At 32.1% G+C, this 27,002-nt stretch overlaps 2 protein-coding genes across 2 annotated transcripts in view; one reads left to right on the plus strand and one right to left on the minus strand.

Annotated features, from left to right (window-relative positions):
* The window catches only part of LPCAT (lysophosphatidylcholine acyltransferase), a 100,693-nt gene extending 88,792 nt beyond the window's left edge, over positions 1-11,901 (plus strand). Inside the window, exon 14 of the mRNA XM_035374197.2 lies at positions 11,699-11,901. Within this exon, the coding sequence (XP_035230088.2) occupies positions 11,699-11,766 (68 nt within the window). The 3' untranslated portion in view covers positions 11,767-11,901. The remainder of the gene's footprint in view (positions 1-11,698) is intronic.
* The window catches only part of LOC118202037 (palmitoyltransferase ZDHHC8-like), a 35,703-nt gene continuing 20,398 nt past the window's right edge, over positions 11,698-27,002 (minus strand). The window contains exons 4-8 of the mRNA XM_035374198.2: positions 26,047-26,219; positions 25,663-25,765; positions 22,932-23,023; positions 21,961-22,102; positions 11,698-13,047 (exon numbers count right to left, since the gene is read on the minus strand). Of these exons, the coding sequence (XP_035230089.2) occupies positions 12,016-13,047; positions 21,961-22,102; positions 22,932-23,023; positions 25,663-25,765; positions 26,047-26,219 (1,542 nt within the window). The 3' untranslated portion in view covers positions 11,698-12,015. The remainder of the gene's footprint in view (positions 13,048-21,960; positions 22,103-22,931; positions 23,024-25,662; positions 25,766-26,046; positions 26,220-27,002) is intronic.

Consider the following 27,002-nt stretch of genomic DNA (forward strand, 5'->3'; position numbering starts at 1 on the left):
AGTAGCACAAAGAAAACAAAAATTGTATTATGACTTGAAACGACGGGGAGTAACTTATAAAGTAGGGGATGAAGTACTAAAAATTAAGCATTCACTTTCTTCAGCACCAGAAGATAAAACTGCCAAATTTTTTCCACGCTTTGAAGGACCATATGTTATAGAAAAAATAACTCACGCTGTTGTAGTGTTAAAGGCAAGAAATGGTGAAACCTGTTCCGCAAACATTGACCAGATAAAACCATTCTATGACCGTAATAAAATGCAAATCTTTTCAGATCTTTTGCAGGATCCGGTACGGCAGACACCGCAGGTACAAGTTCCAGAGGTGGGAAAACGACAAGTACAAGGGCAAGCCAATGAGAGACAGAAGCAAGTGAAAAGAAAATTGCCCCGCGGAAAAATTGAAGGTACAAAGAAAAAGAAGCCGTTCCACCGTCCAAAAAACAGAGTTCACGAACACCCCCAGAATGAAGAAGGGAGAAGGACGACGTATGTGGAAAAGACCGGGAGAAAGGACGGCAACTATAACCCGGCTGTGAAACGGAAGATTGACTCATCCGACAGAACTCTCCGCAGCAAAAGTCGCCGAACTGCGGAAGGGCCATCAGCGGCGGAGGAAAAAGTACAAGAAAAATTTGAACGGCCAACAACGAGGTCCAAGCAGGATCACGACAGAAGTTTCCCGGTTCCACCAAGACCAGCTGCCTTCAAACGGCCAAGACCACAAGCAGAGGACAGAAGGAAGATGTTCAAGGGTGGCCGTAGTGGTGAAAAACGGAAGCTTCCAGAGGAAAGCACTGAAGGGCGAGCCCGTACAAGAAGGAGGATCAACCAAGCTACGGTCTGCAGCACCTTTAAAGACTGGGCCCAGAAAAGGATGTCTGAATATTACAAAGATAAGTAAAATTTTATGTTACTTTACAAACTTAAGTTAATCTTTCATTCTTACTGCAAGTGGCAGATTTCAAGAAGTTTTACCTCATGCGAGGTCTACCTTTATCGCCAAAAGGGCGAGAAATGAGTTGTGACCGATTTTCTTATTATGTTTTTCAATTACTCGCGCGTAAAACTAAAGTTGATGTATAATAGCGTTGTATAAAGACTTAAATATTGTAAAAAGTTATTGTATAAATTTTATTTAAAACATTCTAACAAGAAACAAGTTTTAGTCTGAAAGACTTTTTGAAATGTAGTATTATTTCAATGTAGAAAGAATTGGCACTTGCTTTGAAAAGAATAGAAGTTAACAATGTACTACTAATGTATGTTTTCAAATGTGTAAAATTAACGGCATCTTGATATGTTCTTGTATACATGTGAACTGTTATTTTGAATGTTTAGAAATACCGTGATATGGTAAAAGTGAAAGTAATGTTAAAAAAATTTGTTATTCGTGTGACTGTAAAGATTAAATCATGGTGAATATGTGTTAAAGGTTGAATGATGTAGTTAGGCTCTCTGACGCTACACTTTAGAGTTAGCCACTTTCAGAATAGTACCTCAGGGTCTAGAGTTGAAATTAGGGTGTGTTAAGAGGTCTCGTATGTTGAATTTTAACACGTTAGTGTTTTGATTGTAGGAGGAAGTGTTGAACACATAGACAGAAACACATTCGTGTTTGGTGTTTTTACAACACATGTCAGAGAGCACGGGGAGAGATAATTAAAATAATCATGAATGAAATAAGAATGTTAAGAAAAGTATATTCTATATGTTATTTGCAATGTCATTCTGTAACATTTCATTAAACTAGTTTTCCTTCCAGATCTCTGGAAGGAACCAGAATTGAATAAAGCTCCTGTTTTGATGCAGTACAGATGAAAAAGAAAAAAGATTGTTGTATATTCCGGGAGCTGCTATTGTAACAAATTTCTTTCTTTTAAAATTTTCTAGTTTCTAGCTAAGTTATGATTGTAAAAGTTTGGCCTCGCGTTAGTTTCTAGAGCTAAAAGTTTTCAACAAGGTCGTTTTAGACCTCAGTTTCAAACTAATTAACTCTGGCGGGAAGTATGTAAGGATCTTAAGTTTTACTAACGTTTATTTTATTTTAAATCTTTACTATCACTTCTTATTTTCTACTTCCGGCCAGAATTATAAGCGTGAAGGAGTTTATGCAAAGTTGTCTGGCGAACGCCAAGTATTTAAGTGTGGCCTTTTTGCCAAGCAAAAGAGAGGAAGCCGTGAGTTCGAAGCAGGCCGCTTACCTTAGAAGTTACGCAGTTGCTACTTTGCCTTCCAGGCCAGAGGTTTTAATCCTCTTGATAAATTAAACGTATTGTAGTGTTCACAGTCTCTGTGCTACATACGCTTTCTGTTATTATAAGGCCAATCTTATTCTAAAGTTAAATTAGAGTTTAGTTTTATTTTGATATCTTTTAAGTTATACCCCGAGTGGAGGGTCATTGTATTCCGAAGTACGGAAGTCATTGTATATAAAGAAAAAATAAAGGGTTTTGTATACCCTTCGTCTGTATCCTGTCTACTTACTACAATTAGTGAACATAGCTTTAGTAAGCTCTCTGTTCTAGTCAGGTCATTGTATGTTTCCGAAGAAGGTTAGAAGAAACATTGAACCTGATAGAATTAACAAGAGGCAATACTGGAAGAATGCGATGTTTGTTATTTCTGAAATGGAGGGTTTATTGCAGAAGGAATTTCTTCAATGAAGAAAAGAGAAACTAGTTTGCTAGACAATAAGATCATGCTGGGTTCAATATATGCGGATCCAAAACGCTGAATCTTGTTGGATGACAAACAAATTAAAAAGGCAAAGAAAGCCATCTATGAACTTTCATTAAGAACGAAATTATTCTCAGAACAACTGGAGTATTCAAATCAGGACAGTCAAACTGCAGATATTGCAACTGAGTCTTTATCATCCTCTTCCACTGATGAATTAGATTTTGAGAAATATTTGGATAATATTGAAAAAGCAAAGCGAATGAATACAAAAAACCAACAACCTTTGGATACAAAAATGGGAAAATACAAGCAAGATTTATACACGGCATTTGAAGAAATGGATAAATACGATTGCTCTTGCAAGACACCTCTTTTAGAACTTATAAAAATCTATCCTGAAAAAGAAAGTAGCAGTAACAGTAACAGCTCTTCTTCCTACTCGAGTCAGTGTAGAAACACTCTTCTCAGTTCCTAAGTTTATCAAATCGGATCTATGGTACTCTTAAGAAAGGAGATCTTGCCGAAGTTTTACTGTTTCTTAGAAATTACTAATGCTAGTTTTTCCATTTCATAATAAATGCTAATTAATATAAAAAAATTGCTATGCATCAATTTTTTTTCTGTAGCATTACTTCTTTTATAATAAAAAAAAAAAAAAAATAAGCTGTACCCACGTGTATATGTTTACATATATATGAAGGAGTCAGAGTCATTAAAATTCCAGGAGTCGGAGTCGGAGTCGGTCATTTTCCCTACCGACTCCACAGCCCTGGGGAATAGTGTAGGTTTTCAGTCAAGGTCAAAATGTTTGGTTTGAAACACGAACTGCATTCGAATGTAGTGAAAAATTAAATTAAAATTACGACAAATCTTTTGAAGTTACTTTTATTCTGTATTTAGTATAAGAATATTTAAGATGTCACGACATCGTTCAGGACTGTTCAACACCGTTCAGGAAATTCTTGAATACTTACAATTATCTGAAAATGATTTGGAAGATGATAATGATGACAGTATTTCAATTTTGAGTAGTCAGGATGAATTAATGAAGAAAATTCGAATTCAGATTAAGAAAATGAAAGTGATGATAACTCTGGCAGTGCCCTAACAATCGCTAAAAGTGATGACCTTCTCATTGCAATAATATTAATAAAAAAATCAGATTTCAGATAAAAAAGAAAATTAAAAAATTCTAGAAAAGACGCGTGCACTCAAGAAAATCCATAGAAGAAATTAGCAGTAACATTCAAAGTTGGAAATAATGAAGTTGGTAAAGATGGGACAATTTGGAATATCGCACAATTAGGAAAAATTATAAAGGAAGAAAATCAAAGCAAAATGTTTTAAAGAAAGTTGGGGGCCCAACACCACATGCTAAACGTAATGTTGTAGACATCAGTCCATCAAGAGCCTGGAGACTTTTCATAGATGAATGGATATTGAAACATATAAAGAAATGCACTGAAGATGAAGCCCATCGACAGATTCCTGAAAATAAATGGAATATAACACTAGAAGAAATGGATGCATTATAGCAATTTTATACGCACGTGGCAGGGATAAATAGAAGGGCTAGCTCATTTCTTTGTTCCGACTCCTCGCCGACGCGAGCCTAATGGGGGGACGTAACAGGCAATAATCTGACGTCACTGTGATGCCACCCGTCCTGATTTCCCGCGTTTAAAACAGTAGTTTCATTGAGCTGTGAGACTATTTTCTAGAGGTTACATATCCCAAATTAATTTTAATAATATATATATCTGTTTTCTAATAATGTATATATTTAAAATAATTTATATATATGTAATTTTAATCAGTTTTTATTTTAAATTCTATATTGTAAAGTATCGTTTACGTAATATGGCTTTTTGCGCTGCAGTAACGTGCCGTAGCACTTACAGAAGTATGAAAGGATGAGATATTTTATTTCATGGGACCAAAGGATCCAAACGAGAGTTTGCTTTTGACGAAAGAATGGATACACAAATGTCAAAGAGAAGTTTCTATTAATGTGAAGAGCGGAAAAATCTGCAGCGAATATTTTCTATGCAGCGTTTATGAAGATGATATGAAAAACCGCTTGTCTAGGATAGCCACAAAAAGAAACTGTTGAAATGGAATGCTGTGCCGAAAGTAAATTATGATGACAATAATAAATCAAAATTGATGATGACAATAATAAATCAAATTTTAATAATTTTGAAATAAAACTCACAAATGAAAATGTAGATCATCCTGAATGTTTAAGGATAAACAAGAATGCATTAATAATTTGAAGAACAAAATAATATCCTTAGAAAATTGTATTAAAGTATTGAAAAATAGAGAAAAGAAAAATTTTAGAATGTTTGTTCAGCGACAAAGAAGGTGGACGACATCTAGACAGAAATTGGTATCAGAAATTAAAATCTCAAATAGCGAAATTTGGGGGGGGGGACAGAAATCGGAGAATTTGGAAAAATGTCTAAAGCCTATTTTTATAAAGACGCAGATTAATGCATTACTGAAAAAGAAGAAAAAAATCAGGTGGACTAGTGAAAATATTTCACATTGCAATGTCATAAGAGCTTTGTCATCTTAAAGCTATGATTTTTGGAAAGAAAAAAAATTAAGAAAAAAATTGGAATATCTTTACCTAGTATTATCAAATTAAAGAAATGGTGTTTATTTTATTTTTTATAGTGTTTTCTAAATTTTAGTGTAGTCCAAGAATTCAAAGTAACGTTCTTACTCTAAAGAAGGAAAGAGGCGAATATTTGTATTCTGTAGAAAAAATATGCGTTCTCAGTTTCAACGAAATGCATATAGATTGAACTCTGCTATGACTCTAAACTGGACTGAGTTGGTTCTTTTCAAAATGGGCTGTTTGTTTTAATCAGAGGTGTCATTTCGCGCTCTGCCTCAAATTACTGAGAAACCGCGTTTTAGATAGAGGATTTGTTTTAGAAGATGTAACTGTTTTAAATTTTGATATTATTAAAGAGGTTTTAAATAGAGATTGAGAAGAAATCAAATTGTGTCACAAACTAAAACCAAATTATTTAATGGTCAAGGGAAACGAGAGGCAAAAAGTCGCTCCAGAGAAAACATTATTTTCAAAAAGTACCGCAAAAGGTATACTCTACCCCACAGGAAATCAGAAAGCATCTGACTTCTGTGAGTTAATGGATAATATCTTAGGTATTATGAATAGTACCAAAATAGTACCAACAAGAATAACAAGTATTTAACAAACTAATTTTGTTAAGTACTTGTTAAAGTTATTCTTATTGTATCCTTTGTAACTAATTATTGATTAGATTTTGTGCTAGATTAGCATTCTAGATAAAATATAATAGTATAAAACATCAAAGTAATTGGCATAAAAAGACATGCTTCCTTTACTCACACTTTTGAAAAATTAAATAACTGTTTTAGGTACTCTGAATAAAGCTATTTTGTCAAAATTAAGGTAACAATCTTATATACATTTATTTAATTGTAATATAGATATAAGTATAAATTACAAAATTATTTAAAAAATATCTATTACATTGAATCGGAAGAGAATTATAACAATGTAAAATTTACAATTAGGCAAAAAATCAAACTTAGGTTAACAGAAATGTTGCCATATATGTCATATATGTTTAAACCTATGTCAATGTAAAGTTGTTTTTTGAGTAAATTTAAATAGCTGCTATTATAGTTATCTTAGAAGCAGTATAAAAATTCTCTCGGTTAGCATGCAAATAAAGAAATGATTAGAAATAAACGTGCATTAAATAAAAAAACCTGCAAATAAAAATTTAAAAAAAAAACACGGAACTTTATGTTAAAAGAGTAGCACATTTAATAAGCATTATTAAATTTTTTAATGGTTCAGTCTAAAATGCATAAAGCAGTAACATTGCCTCTTCCAAATTATAGCTATCCTTCACACACAGCTCATTTTAAATGCTGGTTCAAAAACGCTAATTTCCACGCTGTGAATTATATTGGCGCGCTCAGTGTCATCATGGCTACGTCATCACTTCTCACTTTCTGCTTCAGGGAAAAAAGCTCTATGAGCTAGCCCTTCTCTTTTAAGTCCTGTGCACGTGGTATATATTATGCAAAAGGACTTGACCGTTTTTCTGAAATAAAACGTCAAGAGACAAATTTCGCAAAATAATGAGATTCTTATGCTTTACGTATAAAATCAACCAGATCAAAGCATCTAGAGACAGACAAATTTGCCAATATTTGGAATTGTTTCATTGAAAATTGCCAAACTAACTATACATCTGGTCCTAATATAACTGTAGATGAACAGTTATTTTCTACAAAAGTTAGGTGTAGGTTTACTCAATACATGCCAAACAAACCAGATAAATTTGGAATCAAGTTTTGGTTAGCTCGATGTTGACTGAAAATATCTAATAAATGGATTCCTGTATCTTGGAAAAGATAACCAAAGTCCATCCAACTTTGCTCTTTCTGAACATGTAGTACTGCGACTATTGCCCATAAGAAAACAAAGGTAGAAATGTCACTGCAGGTAACTTTTTCACAATACTGAAGCTTGCAGAAGCATTGAGATACAAAACCACCAGCCTGTAAAATGCTCAAGAAGAGAAATACAGTACAAAATCTGAAATCCGGATGTCCATTATCCGGAATGATCTAAAATCAGGATCTCAAAATTACCAACGTTTTCTCATAGGCTTTATGCATGCACATTAGATCCCCCGCCTCCGTGCATAATTAAACATCTGGAAAGCCCAGATTCTTAATTTCACTTCGACACTAAATAAAATACCTTGTTATTGAAGAAAAAACCATTTTAGCATAAATTCGTACAATCAGTAATTTGGCTCCGTTGCTGCGTATTTGCTTCGCACGCATCTCAAACCGAAACATTCCACATAGATACATTGTTGCTGACGCCAACCTGTATCATTATTTATTATACTTTCCTTTCATTACCGCATGTTTATCAAAACATGACAACTTCAGTAATGACTCATGTAGTGATACCTAAATAATTTTTTTATGTTAGTATTTGATTAATAAAGGAGTGTGGTAACCTTTTATATTGACATTACGCTTGGCGATATTTGCAGATTTCAGTTGCACTAAAAATTGTTGACAAGGAAAAATTTACCAAAAATTTCTTTTCATATGCTAAAAATAAATTTTGTTGATAATACTCATAGACCCAAAGATTACATTTAGATCATAAATACTTCATTATTTCATAAATCTTGATTTCATATATTTAATTTTATAATTTCTACATGCCATCTTACTAGATTTAAACTGATGATCTATAATCTGGAAAAATCCAAAATCGCCGAAGTCCCGATTTTGGACTTTGTACTGTACCAGTCTCTGTGAAAATGTCAAACTCTGCATTGTATGCAACTGCAGTACTAACACATAAAGGCATCAGTCTAACTGTTTATCAAGGGAAAAGGATAAAAACGTTTTGTTGCTAAGTAGTCTTCGTCCGACTAGAGAAATTGTAGATAGTAAAAAAAAAAAAAAAAAAAGAAAAAAAGAAAAAAAAAAGAAAACTGATACAATTGCTTACTACAATGCAACTAAATTCGATGTGGACGTGATCGACCAAATGGCAAGGAAGTATACTGGCACTGCTACTTCACATAGGTGGCCGGTGCAAGTTTTTTATAATATTTTATATCTTGCTGTTATCAATACCTAGGTTTTATACAAAGCCGTATCTAAAAAATCTATAAGTAGGCGGCAATTCATTCAAGAATTAGTTGAAGAACTGAGAGAAGAATGAACTAGGAAAAGTTTGTTCCTTCCCGACACAAAAAGGTGACATATGGGTGTATAGCAACCACTGAAAACGGCAGACAAGTTAATCATAAATGAGTCCGTTGCCACAGTTTAAAATGTGAAAATAAAACCCAAGATACTTGTTCAAAATGCAAAGCTCCCATTTGTGGTAAATGTACAAAACTTATTACTAAATTTTGTGCACAATGCATACAATAAATTAGATTAAAAAAAAAAAAAAATCTGTAAAACTAGTAACTGGTAAAATTTTTAATTTTTTCTCTACAATTATGTCTAAACTTATTTAAATGATATACTCTGTTTTTCCATCAAAATTAGAAATATTATGTTTTATTTTGTTTAAAAGAAACGTTGTACTTATACGTTATACTTATGGAAATAAAATTTTAAATAATACAATTTCCTAAAAATTTAGGTAATTTCCACTGATTTATATAAAATATTTAACGTAAATTCTGAGAATATTGATTGTTACATAAAAATAAAATGTTTTAGTTAACTAAAGTAATCCCTTGTGTATATTTTTAGGTGTTTTCTATCTAGGGTCAAATTGACCTGCACTGTGGTTCTATCTATATCGAAAGTCCTGCGGTTCTAGTGTTAAAAGTTAATTTTTCATACAGCTTTAACTGATGAAGTGATTCCAGCCAAATGGAAAATCAACACCTGAAATCTAGTTTTCTGCTTTGCTAATGCCACTTCTATGATGATGGATGTTGCCATGCAGCAAGATCCTTTTTTGCTCTCTAATGATAATTGCAGTTTTGCAGGTTTCTAGAGCGTGGTACCAATTTCATGACAGTACACTCTGTTGTAACAGGATTTTTCATACAGCTTTAAATGATGAAGCCAAATGGAAACTCAATACATGAAGTCTAGTTGGTTCTGCTTTGCTAATTGCCACTTCTATGAATATGGTTGTTGTCATATAGCAAGATGATCCTTTTTTTGCTCTCTAGTGGTGGTTGTAGTTTTGTAGGTTTCTAGGGTATGGTATCAATTTCATGACTTAATTTATTTATATTTTTAAGATGAAAAAAGTCCATCAATGAGTTGCCAGCTCCCTTATACAAGTAGAATTTTATTTTGTTAATATGATTTAATAAGGCAAAAACAATGCTGCTACTTGAATAAAGATGCTGGTTCCTTTATGAAGTTTCAAAAATAATCTTCTCTACATGTAGAAGGTTTCAATAGCTAGCTGGTATCTATCTGAGGTCTCAATATCTAGGTTGTATCTAATTCTTAGGTGGTTCTTCATTATCAATCCACTTTGCTGAATGTCAGAATTATTATACAGAACCCATTTTGCATTGCATATTGCTATGTGATCCAAAAGTAGAGCTGTGGCATTCTTGCAATCAATGTGGAATAACCTCCAGATGTCACTGTTTGAGAATCTCAGGAAGTTCAAAATCCAGTGGCTGAACTCTTTATCCTTTCTAGTAGGCACTTCCTGTTTGGCATGAAGTCCTCCCTCAACAATTACCTTTAACTGCTTCATATTGACAAAAAATAATAATCATCATCTTCATTTGCAAAGTCTTTTGAAGAACGCAATGCAACTTCTTGAAGTACCACTGCACTCTGTGTTTCTTGAAAGTAAACTTTATGAATGCCGTGTTAATGCTATATGGTTATACCTGGGGCACTGTGACCCAACAAGAATATAATTATATTCTTGCATTGGCTTACTTTGCATTCTGGAGAACATAGCCAGTACTTTCACAAGTTGTCATTATATTAAATTTGTTTCTACCAGCTTCATGCAGAATTTAGAACCCTACCTTAAGCCCTTACCAGTATCACCTGAATCCAGTATTGATCCTGTAATCCAGCAACATAATTGTGACACAATGGGAATGCTCAAAATATTTCAGTCAGTGTTTCATCATTCAGGGGAAAATTAGTGTGTGTGTGTTTTTTTTTTTTTTTTTTTTTTTTTTTTTTTTTTTTTTTTTTTCCCATGAAGCTCAAACATGTGAAGTTTTAATCATTCTATTGATTATTGTCCATGTCAAACATATAGTACATCATTCCATGGCATGGTAAAGCAGAGAGAGAAGGCAAGGCTGCAAACAAAGTTGAGCCTTCACCATAAATAAGTAATGATGCACAGAACTCACAGATAGGAACACAGAGCCTCCTAAATCCCAAATCAAAATTTTGACTAAAGGTGCCCCCCCAATCTAATCAGCTGCTAAAAATAACAATATCAATGTTACCTCTTAGCTTTCCATTTTAATGTCAAAAAGTGGGAAGCACAGGATGGACAAACATAATAAAAATGAAGCTTCTTCTGTTCTAGCTTTCTAAATAAAACATTATATACCTGGCCATAATAGCAGAAATATTTGAATTACACAAAAAATATAATTAAGTGTCCAGAGGTACTCAACAAAATAACAGAAAAACACATATTTTCTTAATATGTCTTTATCTCCAACAAACATGGGAAAATATTTAATTTACAATAAACAGGGACTGTAAATGAATTAAAATGTCTAAATTTAATATTAAAATAATGTTTTGCAAAATTTGCTCTTCTGTGCACATGAATGCATATATATTACAGCAATATAAATGTATAACGGCCATATTTAAAACACGTCTGCAAAACACGCACTAAAATACTTCATGAAGAGTCCTTAAACATAAACTAGTGTTAACTGTTCAAGTTCTCCTTTTCTTTTCTGGCAGCTTATCAGTTTTACAAAAAACAAAAATAGTTCTCATTTAAAAGATGTAGGCAACATATAGGATTCTTTTTTAAAAAATTATAATAAGCAAATCATACAACTTCAACCTGTCATTCATAACTATTATTATTTTAAATAAAATAACAAAAATTTTCAGTTTTTTTAAATCAACATCCACATTAAATGATCCCCAGCTCCTAAAACAATAACACTTCTCTATTAAATATAAAAATTAAAATCTTAAACATTCTATGTTACTGCAAGCAGAAAATAGAAATCTTCATGATTACTATGGAACTGAGATATAGACTAAATATTTACTATAAATCAAGTATAGTAATTTTTGTATTAATAACAAAGCAGTTTCATCAACTAATTGTTTGCACTTTACTGAAAAGAGAGAAAAAAATAATTTTCTTATGAACTTAATTACCCTGCAAACAAATCTTTCTTATTTTAATAACTAATATATATATATATATATATATATATATATATATATATATTTATTTATTTATATTTATATACAGACAAGTTTGAAACCGCAGATGCTGAACTATGTGATGCAAAATCTCAAAGTACAGGAACTGGATTATGAGAATATCACCAAAGAAAAAAGAAACGACAGGAAAAACCAGTATTCTGTTTTTGTATCAGTCTATGAACGGAAAAATGAAAACTTGCAATTTTTTGTAAATATTAAGTCAATAATAAAATGCAGCATTTATCTTTATCTGATTTAATGACTTCCTTATAAATTAAGAAATGGCTCAAATATTATACATATATTCTATATGACAAATACGAATACCACAGCATCACACTGCTGGCTTTAATTAAATAAGAGCTAGACGGATATCTCATAGTTCATTTCATAAAGACTCTTTCTATCATCCTGCTCTATACTTGTGGGCGGTTGCTTATTTGGCGGTAAGCATTGCCTTGAATGAGGATCTGTTTTAGGTCCCCCTTTATCATAAGTGTCAGTCAATTCTAAAGCTTTCACAAAAGAAACAGGCCTTTTAGCATGAGGCTTCACAGGTGAAGCCTCAGGAGGTGGGGTTTTATGGCCTGCTGCTCGCCTATTTTGAGGCGAAGCACCCGTCCGACGAGAAGAACAGCCACTACTGGAGCGAAATCCATGCACTGTTTGTGTTTCATGTGATAGACGACGAACACCTTCCCCCCAAGAACGTCCAGAATCAGCTAATTCTTGAATATTATCAGCTGTCTGATTAGCTCGAGCTTCATAATTACCATTGGCTTTATCAGCTGCTGCTCGAGCCAATTCACTTTCAGAGGCAAACTTGCGGTTTGGACTGATACTGCGTGTATTTGATCTGGCTGTTCTGCCTGTTACATGGTAACCATAATAATGTGGAGTTGGGGGTCCTCTTCGAGATCCTGGATGACGCTTAACAGCTGCTGGAGATAATCCTGGTGTCAAAGACGCAGGTGAACCAGGGCTAGATCGGCGCGAGGGCGACTGCTGACGTGTCCTGTTGCCCTCTGCTCCAACAACAGGGCTAGTGAGGCTTCGAGGGGGTGTTCGAGTAGACCTTGGACTATTGACAACAGCCCATGGTGGCAGCCCTTCTGGAGAACGGGGCATAGAGTGTCCACTACGATCTTCACTCCCAATTAATGCACGAGGTGCTCTAGGTGTAGGTGGGCCTGCACTCCCATAGGGTGACCATGGCTTACCTTGTTGAAGAACAGATACTGTACGTGTATTATCAGTTTGAGAGAAAAAATTAGTCTTTGATCCATGTCTTGGGATTGGAGGTGATGGCTCACAATCTTGGGACTGGCTCTGATTACTATCAAAGGTATCTAATATCACATCAACATCTGATAAATCACCTGCACCTTGTGACATCTGTTATAAAGAAAAGGATTCACATAAGAGAAATTAATAATCAAAATTAAATTTAAAGAATTATAAAATACTGCAAAAGAATAATTTTCATGTAAGAATAAAACTCAAAATAGATTACAACACAATACACATGCATCTAATTCAAATATAAAAATCAAACTGTAAGAAACATACAACTACAATGTTGAAATTTAATATGAATTCAAAAAATGAACATAAAGCTAATAATTTATTTTTGGTTATAAAACAGATCAATGCCTTGCAGATTTGTCCACTGTTTCCCTCATAAATATTTCATACAGTTGACCATAAATCTACATAATACTTTACTCATGCGTAGTTTCCAATGATTTATGAAGTAGCACGACTCCAGTGAGCCCCATGTGATTAATGCTTTTACAGACATTCCTTTCATTATATTAAGCATACTAGAATCTAAAATTATCAGTCAATGAGATTCTGGGCTAAATTTTCAGGTATTACTGGCAAAACTATTAAATAATCCTGTTCTCCCATTTTGTAGAATAAATTTTCAAACATTCAGAGGCCAAAAAAAAAAAAAAAAAAAAAAAAAAAAAAAAAAAAAATGTAATCCTATTGTATAACAAATAAAAGCAAGAATGGTATCATAAACATAGACAGATCAAATAGATAGAAATATCTGATTCTGAAGGCAATCTCACATAGACCTTTCTTCTTCAGACTAAAGCTGAAAAAAAAATCCATTCTCCCTGAAGATGAGAAGTCTATGTCAAACTGCCATTAAAGTTAATAGTTTTATTTAAAATCTCTGTTAATCAAAGATTGCATTTTCACCTAATTTTAGATTGGCAATAATTTTATTTTCAAAATCACAAAGAAAGAGAATGTACAAGAAGATACAAATGGTAACGGCAAAAATGATGATGAATTAAACACAGTTACTAGAGCTTCAATGATGAAAAATACAGGAGATTGTGGTGTAGTAGAAACATGATCATTTTTGTTGCTGTCAAAACACAAAGTTTATATTTTTTCTTGCTATGTGCTTCAGTATACAGTATACCCACTCTGAGAAAGGTTGATGTGAAAAGCCTGAAACAACATAATAAACTTGAATTCTTGTAGAGACGAACATACTTTTGCACCTTATAATTACTCACAAGCAATTAAACTATTCTTCAAAACTGTTTTACTTGTAAAACTGACCTCTTTCGTAATGAAAGTCAAACATTTTCTTTAAAACATTATGATAAGATACTCATGCCCTTTCACTTCTCTTCATAAAAGTAAAAATTTCATTAGACTGTTTCTCAAACAACAAAGCTTTGTTCAACAAAAAGTACTTTCATAAAAGCAAAGCGGAGCAAAACAAACTTTTGTATAGCTCAGGATACTTATAACATATTTTCATGTGGTCTTAAAAAACAGTTTACTCCAACAGCTTATTTATGTCAAATTTTAAAGATTCTCATAAACTGCTTCACAGTTTGTAAAGAATTATTACATTCTAGCACTGGAAGTTCCATGAGTGTCCATGGTCGATTGGAATTTGATTCGAATCCTTTTGAAGGCACAGTTGATTTTTCACGCTTACTCCTTTCCAGAACCTAAATATCCCTATAAAGGAACCCAAACTTAAGTGTAGTGTATGATAATTTGTCATTATTTGGATTTTGTCAACATGGTCTTGTGCTTCTTCCCAGTTGCCCTATAAGTATGGGAGAATATAAGGCTTTATTGCACTTCTCCATGCATATTTTCATGATATAAGTGATTATGATGTCTATCTAGCACTAAATAAATCCCTTGTTCAAATCCCAAGGAGGGCATATTTGATTTTTCACATTCTCTGCCTTAAAAAACAGAAACAGCTTCAAAGTTAAATGAAAAATATGGCTTTTTAGGCAGAAGATACAAGAAAACAGCCTACTTAGCATTTTAAAACTAAATGTGGACCAAGAAGAATGCAGCATACATTTCTCTTCCACATATTTTGAAAACAGCTTTAAAAAAATGACTTTTTATTTGAGTAAAAATGCGACTAAAGGAGACCATAAAAACTTTTGCTTTTCATAATAAAATGTTAATAGTTTGAATTTACAATATAGTTAGTTTTAAGAAGTTGTATTTATTTGTTGTGTTTGTTAATCAATAAAGATTCCCCAATAGCATTTGCTTTGGAAGGACCATTTTCTAACTGATAAAGTTTCAGAATCCCTTCCTAACTTACTTCCTTAAATTTCAAAGAACCTAGTTTTTTAATTATAATAAAGATTGATAACATGATGTTCACAAGCATTTTGCAAATAGCCACAGTATTGAATTTTGGAAGATTGAAATTTTTTTGCATGAGCATGCAAACAGATTTATATTTCGCAGGTATAATATAAATTGTACAAAAACATTTTAAAAAGAAAATCTCAAAAATTTGTCATCCAAAATATATCAAATTATCAAAATAATACTATTGTTAAAAATGATGTACATTATTGCTCTCATATCTACAGGTAATACATATATCCATCATTTAAGAAGGATAATAGCAAACACCACATAAAAGAATATATTTGTGCAACTAATATACATGTAATCAGATTAAACTAATGGATTATGTACAGTAAGAGATTACTGAAACAATTGAAACAATGAAATTAATGATGAGCTTTCCCTTACATCAAATTTCATTAAAAACTGCATTTTTAAATACAGTAATTCAAAATATAAATTATGTATAATAACAAACTAACAAAACAAAATGAAAAATAAAAGCATCCTGTACACTAATGTATCCTCCATTAAACACTGCACACTTAAATGAAATAACTGAAATATACATTATAAATTAAAATTAAATAACTTTACTTCAAACTCTAAAAATTATAGATTCTGATATTTTAGCTGAATCTGCAAAAGAGAATGATGAATGATAAACTGCAATTCATAGCATCACATTTTGTTTCAAGGATAGCAGTAGTCAGAATCATTTGCTTTGCTAGCATTAATAGCATACTAATTGCTTCCAAGCACTAGTAACAAGAGGCATTTAATAAATTCTAAGCAAAAATAAAGTAGGATATAATATTTGTGGGATGATAAAATAAGGTGAAATGATTGCATCAACCTATGGAAGTAAAAAAAAAAAAGAAAAGAAAAGAAAAGAAAAGCGCAAGCACACAGCAGGTTATTTCATTTTTAAAAAGCTGTAAAAATGTTGCCAATCAAGAGATATCTGTTAACCCATTAGCCGCTGGTGTTGCGTTGACACAACGGTCAAAATAAATGTGTATATAAATATAACTACCTAAGATATTTTATACCAGCAGATGATTTTTGTGTAGGGAATATTATGAAGATTATTTCTGTAAAAAAATATTTGCCTTCAACAATCATTTTGTTTATAATAACTAACCTCATACTTTAAGCAAAATTTTCGACCGGGTATTTTTGCTGAAAATATTTAACGAAAGAAACGCCATCTTTATGAGTGATCTGAGCACTGGAATAGGAGAATTATATAGAATATGAAGAAAGTAATTTTAGATACAGTCAAAAGTCTTTAATCTGGACATCCATAATCCGGACATCAAAGCTACAAACTTTCTGTGCATGCTTAAACGCATATACCTTTACGCATGCTCGTTTAATGTATAACGGACGGTATACGCTAAGCTAAAATTATCTAATTATCTATTTAAGTTAATGTTGCAGGTTGCATTGTTCCTTAATCTTCTACTTGGATCTGGCTTATTATTTTTTGCAGACTGTCAGAGCCATTTTATAAAAGTAAGCTTGAACTTCGATTATGTCAAAAAGAATTTCCAATTCTGGAGCTGCCAAAGGATCTACAAAGCGAAAGCATGTTTCGATGTCTATCAAACCAAAAGTGGAATTGCTGCAAAAAATGGATAAAAGCATATCCTTTGTTTCTCTAACCATTCCGAAATCTGTTTATCAATTTCACGCTGCTCTGTGGGCGGGGGGGGGGGGGGACGCAATGAACTGGGAGTTGATCTGTCAGCACTATCCTTATCTTCAGGGCAGATGATTTTATTTTATTCGGCTCATAATTCCTTACTAAATGTAGTATTTCATCTCGATGTACTCCATCTTTGATATGATTTAAATCAAATTCCTAGTCATTATAAATATCACGAATACACATCAAATAGTTTTCTGGTTGCAATTTTCTAATTTCAACTATGCATAATGTATGCTTTATGCATGCACGCATTGAAAGAAATGTTTAATAAAGTAAACAAATAAATATTAAGCTTTTTTTTTTTTTTTTTTTTTTTTTTTTTTTTAAATTTTGATACCCTTTAGATCATAATTGCTCTTTATTTCATAAATTACGGTTTCATATTTTTAATTTTATAATTTCTGCATGCCATCTTATCAGATTTAAACTGATGATCTATGATCCGGAATCGCCGGATTAAAGACTTTTGACTGTATTTAGCTTGTATAAATAAGCTAGGCTTAAAACTTTCATTGAATGCCACCCATACCATCACTCTTTTTACATTTTGGGCCCATACAAGGATAAGTAAGAATATGATAACTATAATAGTACAGTACACACGTAAATGAGGAGGATGTTATAAGCAAAATGCAGACATATTTAAAACAACGAAGTATGGATGCAAGTCAAATACACTCTAATCACTAACAGCCACTACCCCTTGCCATATGTATTTCATTCTTATTAAAGCCTGTATGAGAGAAGAGAATTAGAAAGCTCTCCTGTAATCAAAGGAATATATACAAGGTTCCATAATGACTATTTTGTATTCCCTGTAATAAATGCATTGGTTTGAAATGAACATACAGACATGTGAGCAGAGTGTTAGGCATGTTTAACCCTCTGCCGTTTTTGCTGTGAGAACACAAATTTTCTAATTTTTTCCTAAATTTAAATCTATTCATTCCGGAATGTTTGCATCCAAGTTTCAGATTTCAATGGAAATACCCATTTTGACTATGTTTTTGCATAATGTCTGCACATACGGACAGAACAAGAGACTCTTTATTCCTTTTTTTTTTTTTTTTTTTTTTTTTTTTTTTTTTTTTTTTTTTTTTTTTTTTTTTGAGCCACAGAATGTTTAAATTTTATACTTGGGACTGTTATACCATATACAGTTGTGCACCTCCCTTTCTTTTTATTAATATCGGCAATACCAAAAGTGTATAAACGTACAGGGTATTTCATATTGAATGGGATAAAAAGAAAGCACACCTGTGAACATGGTAATTACTTTATTTTGATGAGTCAAATTTAGTGAAACTATAGTTATCCAAGTAGATTATAGATATATTTTATAGATGTTCTACGTGCATGTTATATAGATTTCCAGTGACATAGCAAATATTTATGGGTATTCCAGTTCTTGGCACATTCATGATAAAATATTCTTCGGTAATGATTCGAGTGTTTGCTGTAAGTCCTGGAAAAACGCAGACACAAATACTTTGTTTTAACAATACTTCACTGGAAAAAACATATGGTGTTAAATCTGGGGATCTCAGTGGCCAACAAAACAATGGCCTATCGTTTGACCCAGCGTAGCCAATCCAGCGATGGGGTAGACTATCGTTCAGATAATGGCAGACATTTTAATGACAATGCGATGGAGCACCGTCTTGCTGACAGGTATTGCTTTATCTAAATGAGGGAACAACTACTCTGATAGCATATTTTTGTAAATGCACCCGTTAGTCAATTTTTCCAGGAAGAAAAAGGGACTGATAATATATAGCACAGAATGTGTTCACTTTGGAGAATCGCAGTCATGTTCCATTACACCAAGTAAATTATCCTTGCCCCTCCCCAAATCATAAATTAAGGCAATTAACTTTGCCAGAAACATGAAAAATGACTTCATCTGTAAACACAAGTCAGTTTGTGAAACCCTCTACCTTCCAGCTTATCTTGATAATTCTCACAGAAAGCTTTATGCAACAGTATGTTGGAAGGTTTAAACACCTGCACCATCTGAAAGGTGTATGGCCAGAATTGTAGATGTTTCTGTAACATGAACCACACTGTTACATGAGGAACCATTACAGAAAGATCTAAAACAGAGGATGCAAGATAAAACAAAAAAAAAGGGGGGGATGTTAACATGTGTTATGATCCCCATCAAGAGTCATACAGCTCTCACAGTATGATTTCATATTGAAAATGTGGCAGTTTTTGAGTCACACTGGCACTCAGTCTCACTCCTGTAACAACACTTGTTTTATGTGCTGCAGGGTTTTGGATGGGAGAAAATGAACTGCAGTTGCTCATTCAAGACATTAACCCTCTACCAGGTTTAGATCTGGTGATCAGACTAGCAAATCATCTGGTTAATACCCTCACTTTCCAGAAAATCATCCACCAGATTAGCCCTATGTAAATAATTGTTGTCATCCAGAAAAAAAAAAAAAAAAAGAACTGAACACCAAATGTAGCCCTAAAAAGGAAAACATAAGGTCTTTTCCCTATACCCTGTAGACATGGCAGTGTCTCAGTTAAAGACGTAAAGATCTGTGTGCTCATTTAACATCATGCCTGCCCAAACCATCAAACCTCTACTACTATATCCTTTCTCAGATGTTGTAGGATAGGTAGTGGGTCCCTATTTTCTCCAGATGAAAATATGTTAAGAGTCAGTAGCTAAGTGGAATTAGGGCTCATCTATGAGAATTGTCCCCAACTGTTGCTTGAACCAAAGGCAATGTTCTCTGACCAATGGACTCTCTTGTGTGCAGAAATGACCAGGTCACAAACAAAACTCTCTCACATAACCTAAAAATAGTAACCCTTGAAATTCTGCATTCTGTGACCACATAAGGTCACAAGAGATCTGAAAAGTTGTTGGACTACTGTTGTGCCCTGCTGATATGGATAAATATCCAGATGGATGTTTCTTCATTGTGGTTCTTGGGCAACACTTCTATGGTGTTTTCTCTAAGAATATGATATCCTTAAAACTCTTTCCGTAAGTTGCACATGATTTTGGGCATTACATTTAAGTTGTAAAAATCACCATGAAAGCCATCAAAAAGTGCCAATAAAGGCAGCACAGAAAATGTCATGTATGCTTTTAGTGACCCTTCTAATTTTACCCGAATGCATATTAAATTCATGTGTTCAACACTGAAGATTTGCATTTTTTTTGTTTGAAAACATAATTTGTAACTTTTGTCATTTTATTTTTTGATAAAATTGTCACAATATGATAATTTGCTTGATTCTGAACACAAGATATAATCCCATTCTCAACGAGAAAAATAACACAAAGAATGAAACTTATCAATGATATATCAAAATTAAAAGAATGGTAAAAATGCATATTTTTTTCATTACAATTAGTGTACTGCCATTTTTCACACTTCATTCACTATTATTATGAAGGTTGTTTTTGATTATTTATCAATGAAGTAAGAACTACTGGAAGTTCTGCCTCTAAATGGAATGAAAACTTTACTTTTCTCCAAAAAAAAATGAATTTACTGTCGGGAAAGTTGACTATAATTGCAACAAACAAAGCACAGCAGCAAAATGGGGGGAAAAGCATGAATTTATTCCACTACATAACTCATTCCTAAAAACTATCACGCTATATCACCCAAAAGGAAAAGATATACATAAAACTCACAACTTTCTACATAAAATATTAAAAGTGATAAAAATATAAATTTTATAAGTGCTGCTTCAGTGCAACACTAATTAATTAACTTTTACAAGAGGAGGATTTGAAATTTGATGATTTTACTCACACAGATGTGCAATTGCTTAGAAAAGGAGTAGAACTTGAATGGTTTTTGTTACCTCAGGTGAAGGAGTTTCTAATGTCCAGAAATGAATCTTGCTAACAATTAGAAGACAAAACTTGATTACTGGATCTTGGAATTTTTACTAAATTAATGGTAAAATTTAATGAATTAAATTTGAAACTGTAAGGCAGAAATCATCATACTGCTCATGATTAAGAGCACTATATTCATCTAAACTAGCACTACTGAACTGACATTTAATGCAAAAAACAATTTATCACAACTTCCAAATTTGAAAAACATTACTACAAATTTTCTATTGGGAGTCACATTTCTGCTGCTTATTTTACACAACACTTTGAAACAATTCTGCATTGAGTATATATTTGTTATATAAGTACATATAAGTTTACATTTGGGACTTTCTAAACTGGATTCACTTTTCTCCTTTTACAGATAAAAACATAACTGTAAAATTACAGCCTTACTTCAAATTAGGAGCAAATAGAAATATGAAATAAGAAAAATGGCATAATTTTAAAATCATACAAGAAACAATTCTTGTTGCTCATTAGTTTATTCAAAAATTTTTCTTTGGTTTATTCTTTATATCAACTAACTTTTACTAAAAAAGCATATTCTAAAAATGTACATTTCCTAGTTTTTACTAGTCTTGTGACCCCCCTTTCACATGAAGCATTTCAGATCCTGAAGTACAGAGTACAATTTTCAATTCACATTTAAACAATCTGCTTAAGTAGCAGAAATTAGTCAAACACCAGATTACAATAAATCAGCCAAAGATATGTAGTGTCAAGTGTAATATTAATGTTTTCTCACATAAACAAACGTAAAAGCATCTATTTCTGAATATTATAAGTACCTAACATTATTAATTGAGTTTTGAATAAACAGACTTAAATATGCACTGGAACACATCTTCAGTTCACACCCTCTTCCATAAAATTATGGTAAAGTGCACTTTGTCGTAAACCTGTTAATTTGGATTGTTTATGCTATAACGATTGCAAGCAACTGTATTAAAAAATTTGGTTCATTAAATTAGTGTCACATGCATTATATATAGTTTACAACATAAACAGTTAAGTTAAAAAAAAAAAAAAATCTATCTCATATTTAAGAAAAACGTGTACAAATAAAATGTCTTACTTTATTGTAAGCTGCAGAAGTGGCTGAGCGTGCAGAATTGCTATTATCCATGTAAATTTTTACTTGATTCTCACCCATTCTGGCAGAAACAGAAGGGGCAGCAACAGAGAGCTGTTTTTTTGGCTTTTTCGGGGCTTTGTACCTAAATGAATGAATGAATTATGGCTTATAAAATTAAACAATCTTTTAAGAAAAAGGGGGGGATGAATTTAAAAGCATTTGTCAGGAATACTGAAGAAGAAAAACACATATGGAGTTAAAACTTAATTTAAAACAACTTGAAATAATCTTTGCTTATATGCTAAAAAACCATTTGCTAACGTTGCAGCTTTCACTTGCACTCCATTTACTCCGTCAGCTGGAATCCAAATGCATAACTTGTTCATATTCATTTTCTTTTACTGTAGTATACAGCTGATACTTCTGAGAACTGATATCCAGATGAGAGCAGATTAAAATGATGGTCTCTATAGCAGCATGATCTTGTGGATATTTCAACAGCTTCTCTACTTTTAGACTACTTAGGTGCTTATGATTCTCTCTTTGATCATTTCAAATACTAAGTCTGGATGTTTTAAGGGGTATTTTAAAATTGTTATAAATCAATAAAACACCAAAAGTTGAACATTCTAGGTAAAACATTCTTTAGAATGTACAAACTCATTGATTAAATAAATCAAAACTAGAATTATCAATCAACTCCAGCAAAAAAGAAGCCTTCAAATTGGAGAAGCAGCCCAAATCACCACAAAACCTTGTTGCAATATTCTCTTAATATGGTCAGTTTTTAAAAGTACACAATCCCGCATGAAACAGCAATAAAAATGAAATTACAATAACTGATCAAGACATTCATTTGGATTCTAGCTGAAAAACTCTAATCTAAGCAATGTTTTAACATGATTTTCATATCCAATTTACGATTATTTTATTTTTCACTTACTACAATAAACTATTTAAAAATTACACACCTAGGATACTGTGGCCCACAGAGAGTATGACAAACATTTTGCACAATCCCTCGAGAAAAGGGATTATATCCACCACGAAATTTTCCAGTTACCTAAGTTTAAAAGATGACAATAATTGTGTAATTAATACCAAACACTGCAATATTAGTACACACAATAAAATATTTCTCAGATTTAGATCTGAAAGCGCAAAGAAATTGCACACTTTTTAAAAGTATCATCAAGTGAATAAATTACATTAGCAACACTAACTTTAATTAGAAATTCCATCAAAAATGAAAACCAATTTCATGATGTCCTAAAGTTAGAATTCCAAAAACCTCATTTGAAGTTTTTAGGAAGTTCAACTGAAGACGTGGTCACAATAGGTAAGAACTCTAAATAAACTTGAAGAGTCGGAAACAATTCATTTCCCCAAAATAATATGCTTGCAGTCCTTTGCTGATACAGCCAGCCAATGAGAACTGCAAGACTGCTAAATATCAATACATTAAGGTTCCTAAAATATATCCTAATTTCATTTTACAGACAGACAAATCAGAATGCACTCCTTAAAACTACATACTTCTGGAGAAACCCTAAAACCATAATTCATCCCTATAATCCTCAGAAAAATATACAGTAAAAAAAGCACTGCCAACTTTTAATATGGAAAATGAAACAAAAATCATCATTTCATTAGTTTTAATTATAAGGTAGATTTACTTTATACTATTTTTGGTAGCAAAAACAACATAAATAAAAGTATTTAGTTAACTATTTAGATAGTTAGTTTTGTGATTAATGTAGTATTAAAAACTTGTTTTGAATTTTTATTTTTAGAACAAGATTTGTTCTGCGAGTCAAAAAATAAGCCTTCCTAAAGTTCTGCAGAAGATAGTTTGCAGGCCTCTGCCATAGCCTGTTGTCTGCCTTCCTTCTAAAGGATACAAATATTAAAAAGTAATTGATTTTTGGGAGTAATGCTCCAAGAAGAGTTAGGCTTTTGCTTATCCATTGTATCTGAAAACATTGCATTTTTGTCACAAAATAACTCTTTTGTGGACTTCTCATTATATCAGTTTATAAAACAGCATTGTTATTGACTAAGGCTTTGGATTTTTCTCCTTATAAGAACACCTGCCCAAAACAATATTCTAGAAAATGGTATGTGCCCCAAAGTTGCCCATCAATCACTACTAAATTAAGTGTATTGTTCTCATCCCTTACATCAGTATTTTTGTTTTAAAAGTTTTAAACCCTTTCCTGAATTCCCTCTTTAGACACTGAAAATAATCGATAAATATCACGAAAACTACACTAATGGTTACTTTTAATCTCTTTTATGTATAATAGATGGCAGCATCACACAAGCAAATCATTAACGTTGAGATATAGTCTGTTTCTAAAGACACTGATTTTTCAAAGAAATATTTCAGATTTTTTATATAAAGAATATCAATAAAAAAATCTTTATATAATTTTGTTGCTTGTATGCTAATCTGCCTATTCTGTATTACTTTTAATTTTTATCTTTGAAATATTACATAGAGTGAAGCCTTCAGTGTATGGTGCATTCGGACTGAACACACTGTACTTCTAGTGCCTGTCATGTGGGAGTCACAGAATCTGGTCTCATGTTTCAAACACAGGGAAGGCTGAAAGTGCAGATTTATTTATATTTGTTTTTATTCTTTTCTGTTTTGGGTTTTGAAGACCCCCGGTTTTCAATTAGCTATTTGATTTTCAGCGAGAGCAGACACTTTTTTTCTCTTGCTTTCATCGTGCACAGTTTGCTTAATTTTGATTTTGGTAGATTTTTATTTGCATATATATTTAATAATTATTTTTCTAGTCAATAATTAATTGTAAATATCATAGTGTTTTAATTATTTTTCTTATAAACTTTAAAATTGTGTAAGTGGCTCAGAGAGGCCTCAGCAATGAGAGTTTCCTTTTTTCCCCCCAGTTTTTTTTGGGGGGGGGTGTAGAGTAGCAAGCCTCCCCTTGGTGCACCCTGGGTTATGCTAAATCTGCTACAGAGATCAGATTCTACTGTTTTTAAATCACAGAGAAAGCATTTTACTGTAATACGTGCTTCACAGCAATGCTTACCTATCGCAGCTCGTGCGGCTCAGTGTGTTCGCTTCGGACACACCCACAAAATGGAAACGGTTTGTGCAATCTTTGTAAAATTACACCTGCATACACTCCTAGGCCTAAATAGACTGCCTACAAAATTTTTTTGGTAAAATTCCAACTTTAAAGAGTAGCGTGCCAGAAAGGGTTAAGGCTTAATCTGTGTTGGCTTATCAAATATTTCTTAGAAATATTTAGCAAAATTTTATTGCAGTCCTAAATTAGCTGATTAAAAAATTAATATTTCCTCAATTAAAGTATCAAATTAGCACATCTAGCTTTTTAGAGAGAATTGCTCCCCACATGTTGTTCTAATATAAAAGGTGAAAGATTTCTTTATGGAAAAATTAAGAATGATGTCATTTGAAAGTTTTAGATCATTTTGTTAGATTACTCAGAAAGGAAAATAAAATCATAGCAACTTCACACACACTAACTTCAAAAATGAATAAATTTAAATTTTTTTCATAAATTAAATTATATTTAATATTTTAAACAAAAAACAAAAGCAAATATGTAATATACAGTCAAACAAAAAAACAAAAGCCCAATAAGTAATATACAACCAAAGAAACAGAAGCCTAATAAGTGATATGCAGTAGATGTTTCATACCTGCTCATTAGTAGTTCTACCTCTACATAAAAGAACAATGTGAAATCCAGTTAATCCATAAATAGGTATGAAAAGTAATGTGATGATAACTATAATCACCATACTAAAAGGAAAGTCAAGGAATCACACACTTAGTATGAGAGCATAAAACAAACTACATATTACTGCATTCATATCTGAATTTTTAAGTATACAAACTCTCTAAAGGTCAAAAATGTACTTCACGTAATTTTATTATCAACCCAGATACTTCTGGTTGATGGCAAAAGACACTAGACTGCATTTAGTTATTTACCTAAAAATTTCTTATTTTGCATCTAATTACACACCAATATATAACATATTTTTAGGAAAAATAGTAAAATGTGAGCTTGAAAAGGATACGTAACAATGGTGTCCCTGTGTTGAAGCTGATCACGATGTTTTAATATGTACACGATACAAAATGAAAAAATGGTTGCCATATGTACACTAAGAAATACCAAAAACAGAAAAAAATAGCGATAATTTCTTCGTCCTATACAATTATTTACCCATGGACAATGATGATCAAATGTCTGAAAGATAAAATAATTGGAATTATTGGTAACATTCATTCAATTATAAAAGCGAACTTATGCAAGAAATATTACACACAATAAAAGTATTGAATAACAAATTCTTCTGAGACATATCAACAGTAAAAGCTTGGCTTCTATTATGATTGTACATTTATGAAAGATAAAAGAAAATAAGAAATTTTCTTTGGTGTAAATTCTTTTACGTATGTTGAAGAATCATTAAGGACAAAATTAATTACATCATAATTCAATGCAATATATGTATATATCCTAGGAATTTTGTTGATTATAATTACCATTCAATAAAAATAAATTAATAGATATCAAAAGATGAAAAATAGAAGAAATGAAAATATTCCTGAAAAAGAAATGTGCATTTTAACTACTTTAAGAAATAAACACATGCAATGACAGGCAAATTTATAACACACAGATACACAATCTAAAAAATAAATTCATCATATTACTCATAACCAGAGCTCAAATTGCACCAGAGTTACAGCTTAGTTTTTGAGATAAATCATAAATCTAGACGAAGCACACCGGAGACCTAAGCAAGAAGGCTCCAGCACTTCTTTTATGTAACCGGAACAACAATTTCAGTAGAAGTTTGATCTTGAAAATTTTATTTTTTGCAATAAAATTATAAAACTCGCTTATTAAATTTTAGTTTATCTCTATATATTTTATTTAATTTTAATTATTTAAATAATTAATTGATTAATTTTTATTAAATTAAATAATAATTATTAATTAAATATTAATTGATAAATATTAATT

The sequence above is a fragment of the Stegodyphus dumicola genome, chromosome 2 (genome assembly GCF_044657685.1).
Source record: "Stegodyphus dumicola isolate Sdum_Otavi_A_Nest chromosome 2, ASM4465768v1".
NCBI classification, from domain to species: domain Eukaryota; kingdom Metazoa; phylum Arthropoda; class Arachnida; order Araneae; family Eresidae; genus Stegodyphus; species Stegodyphus dumicola.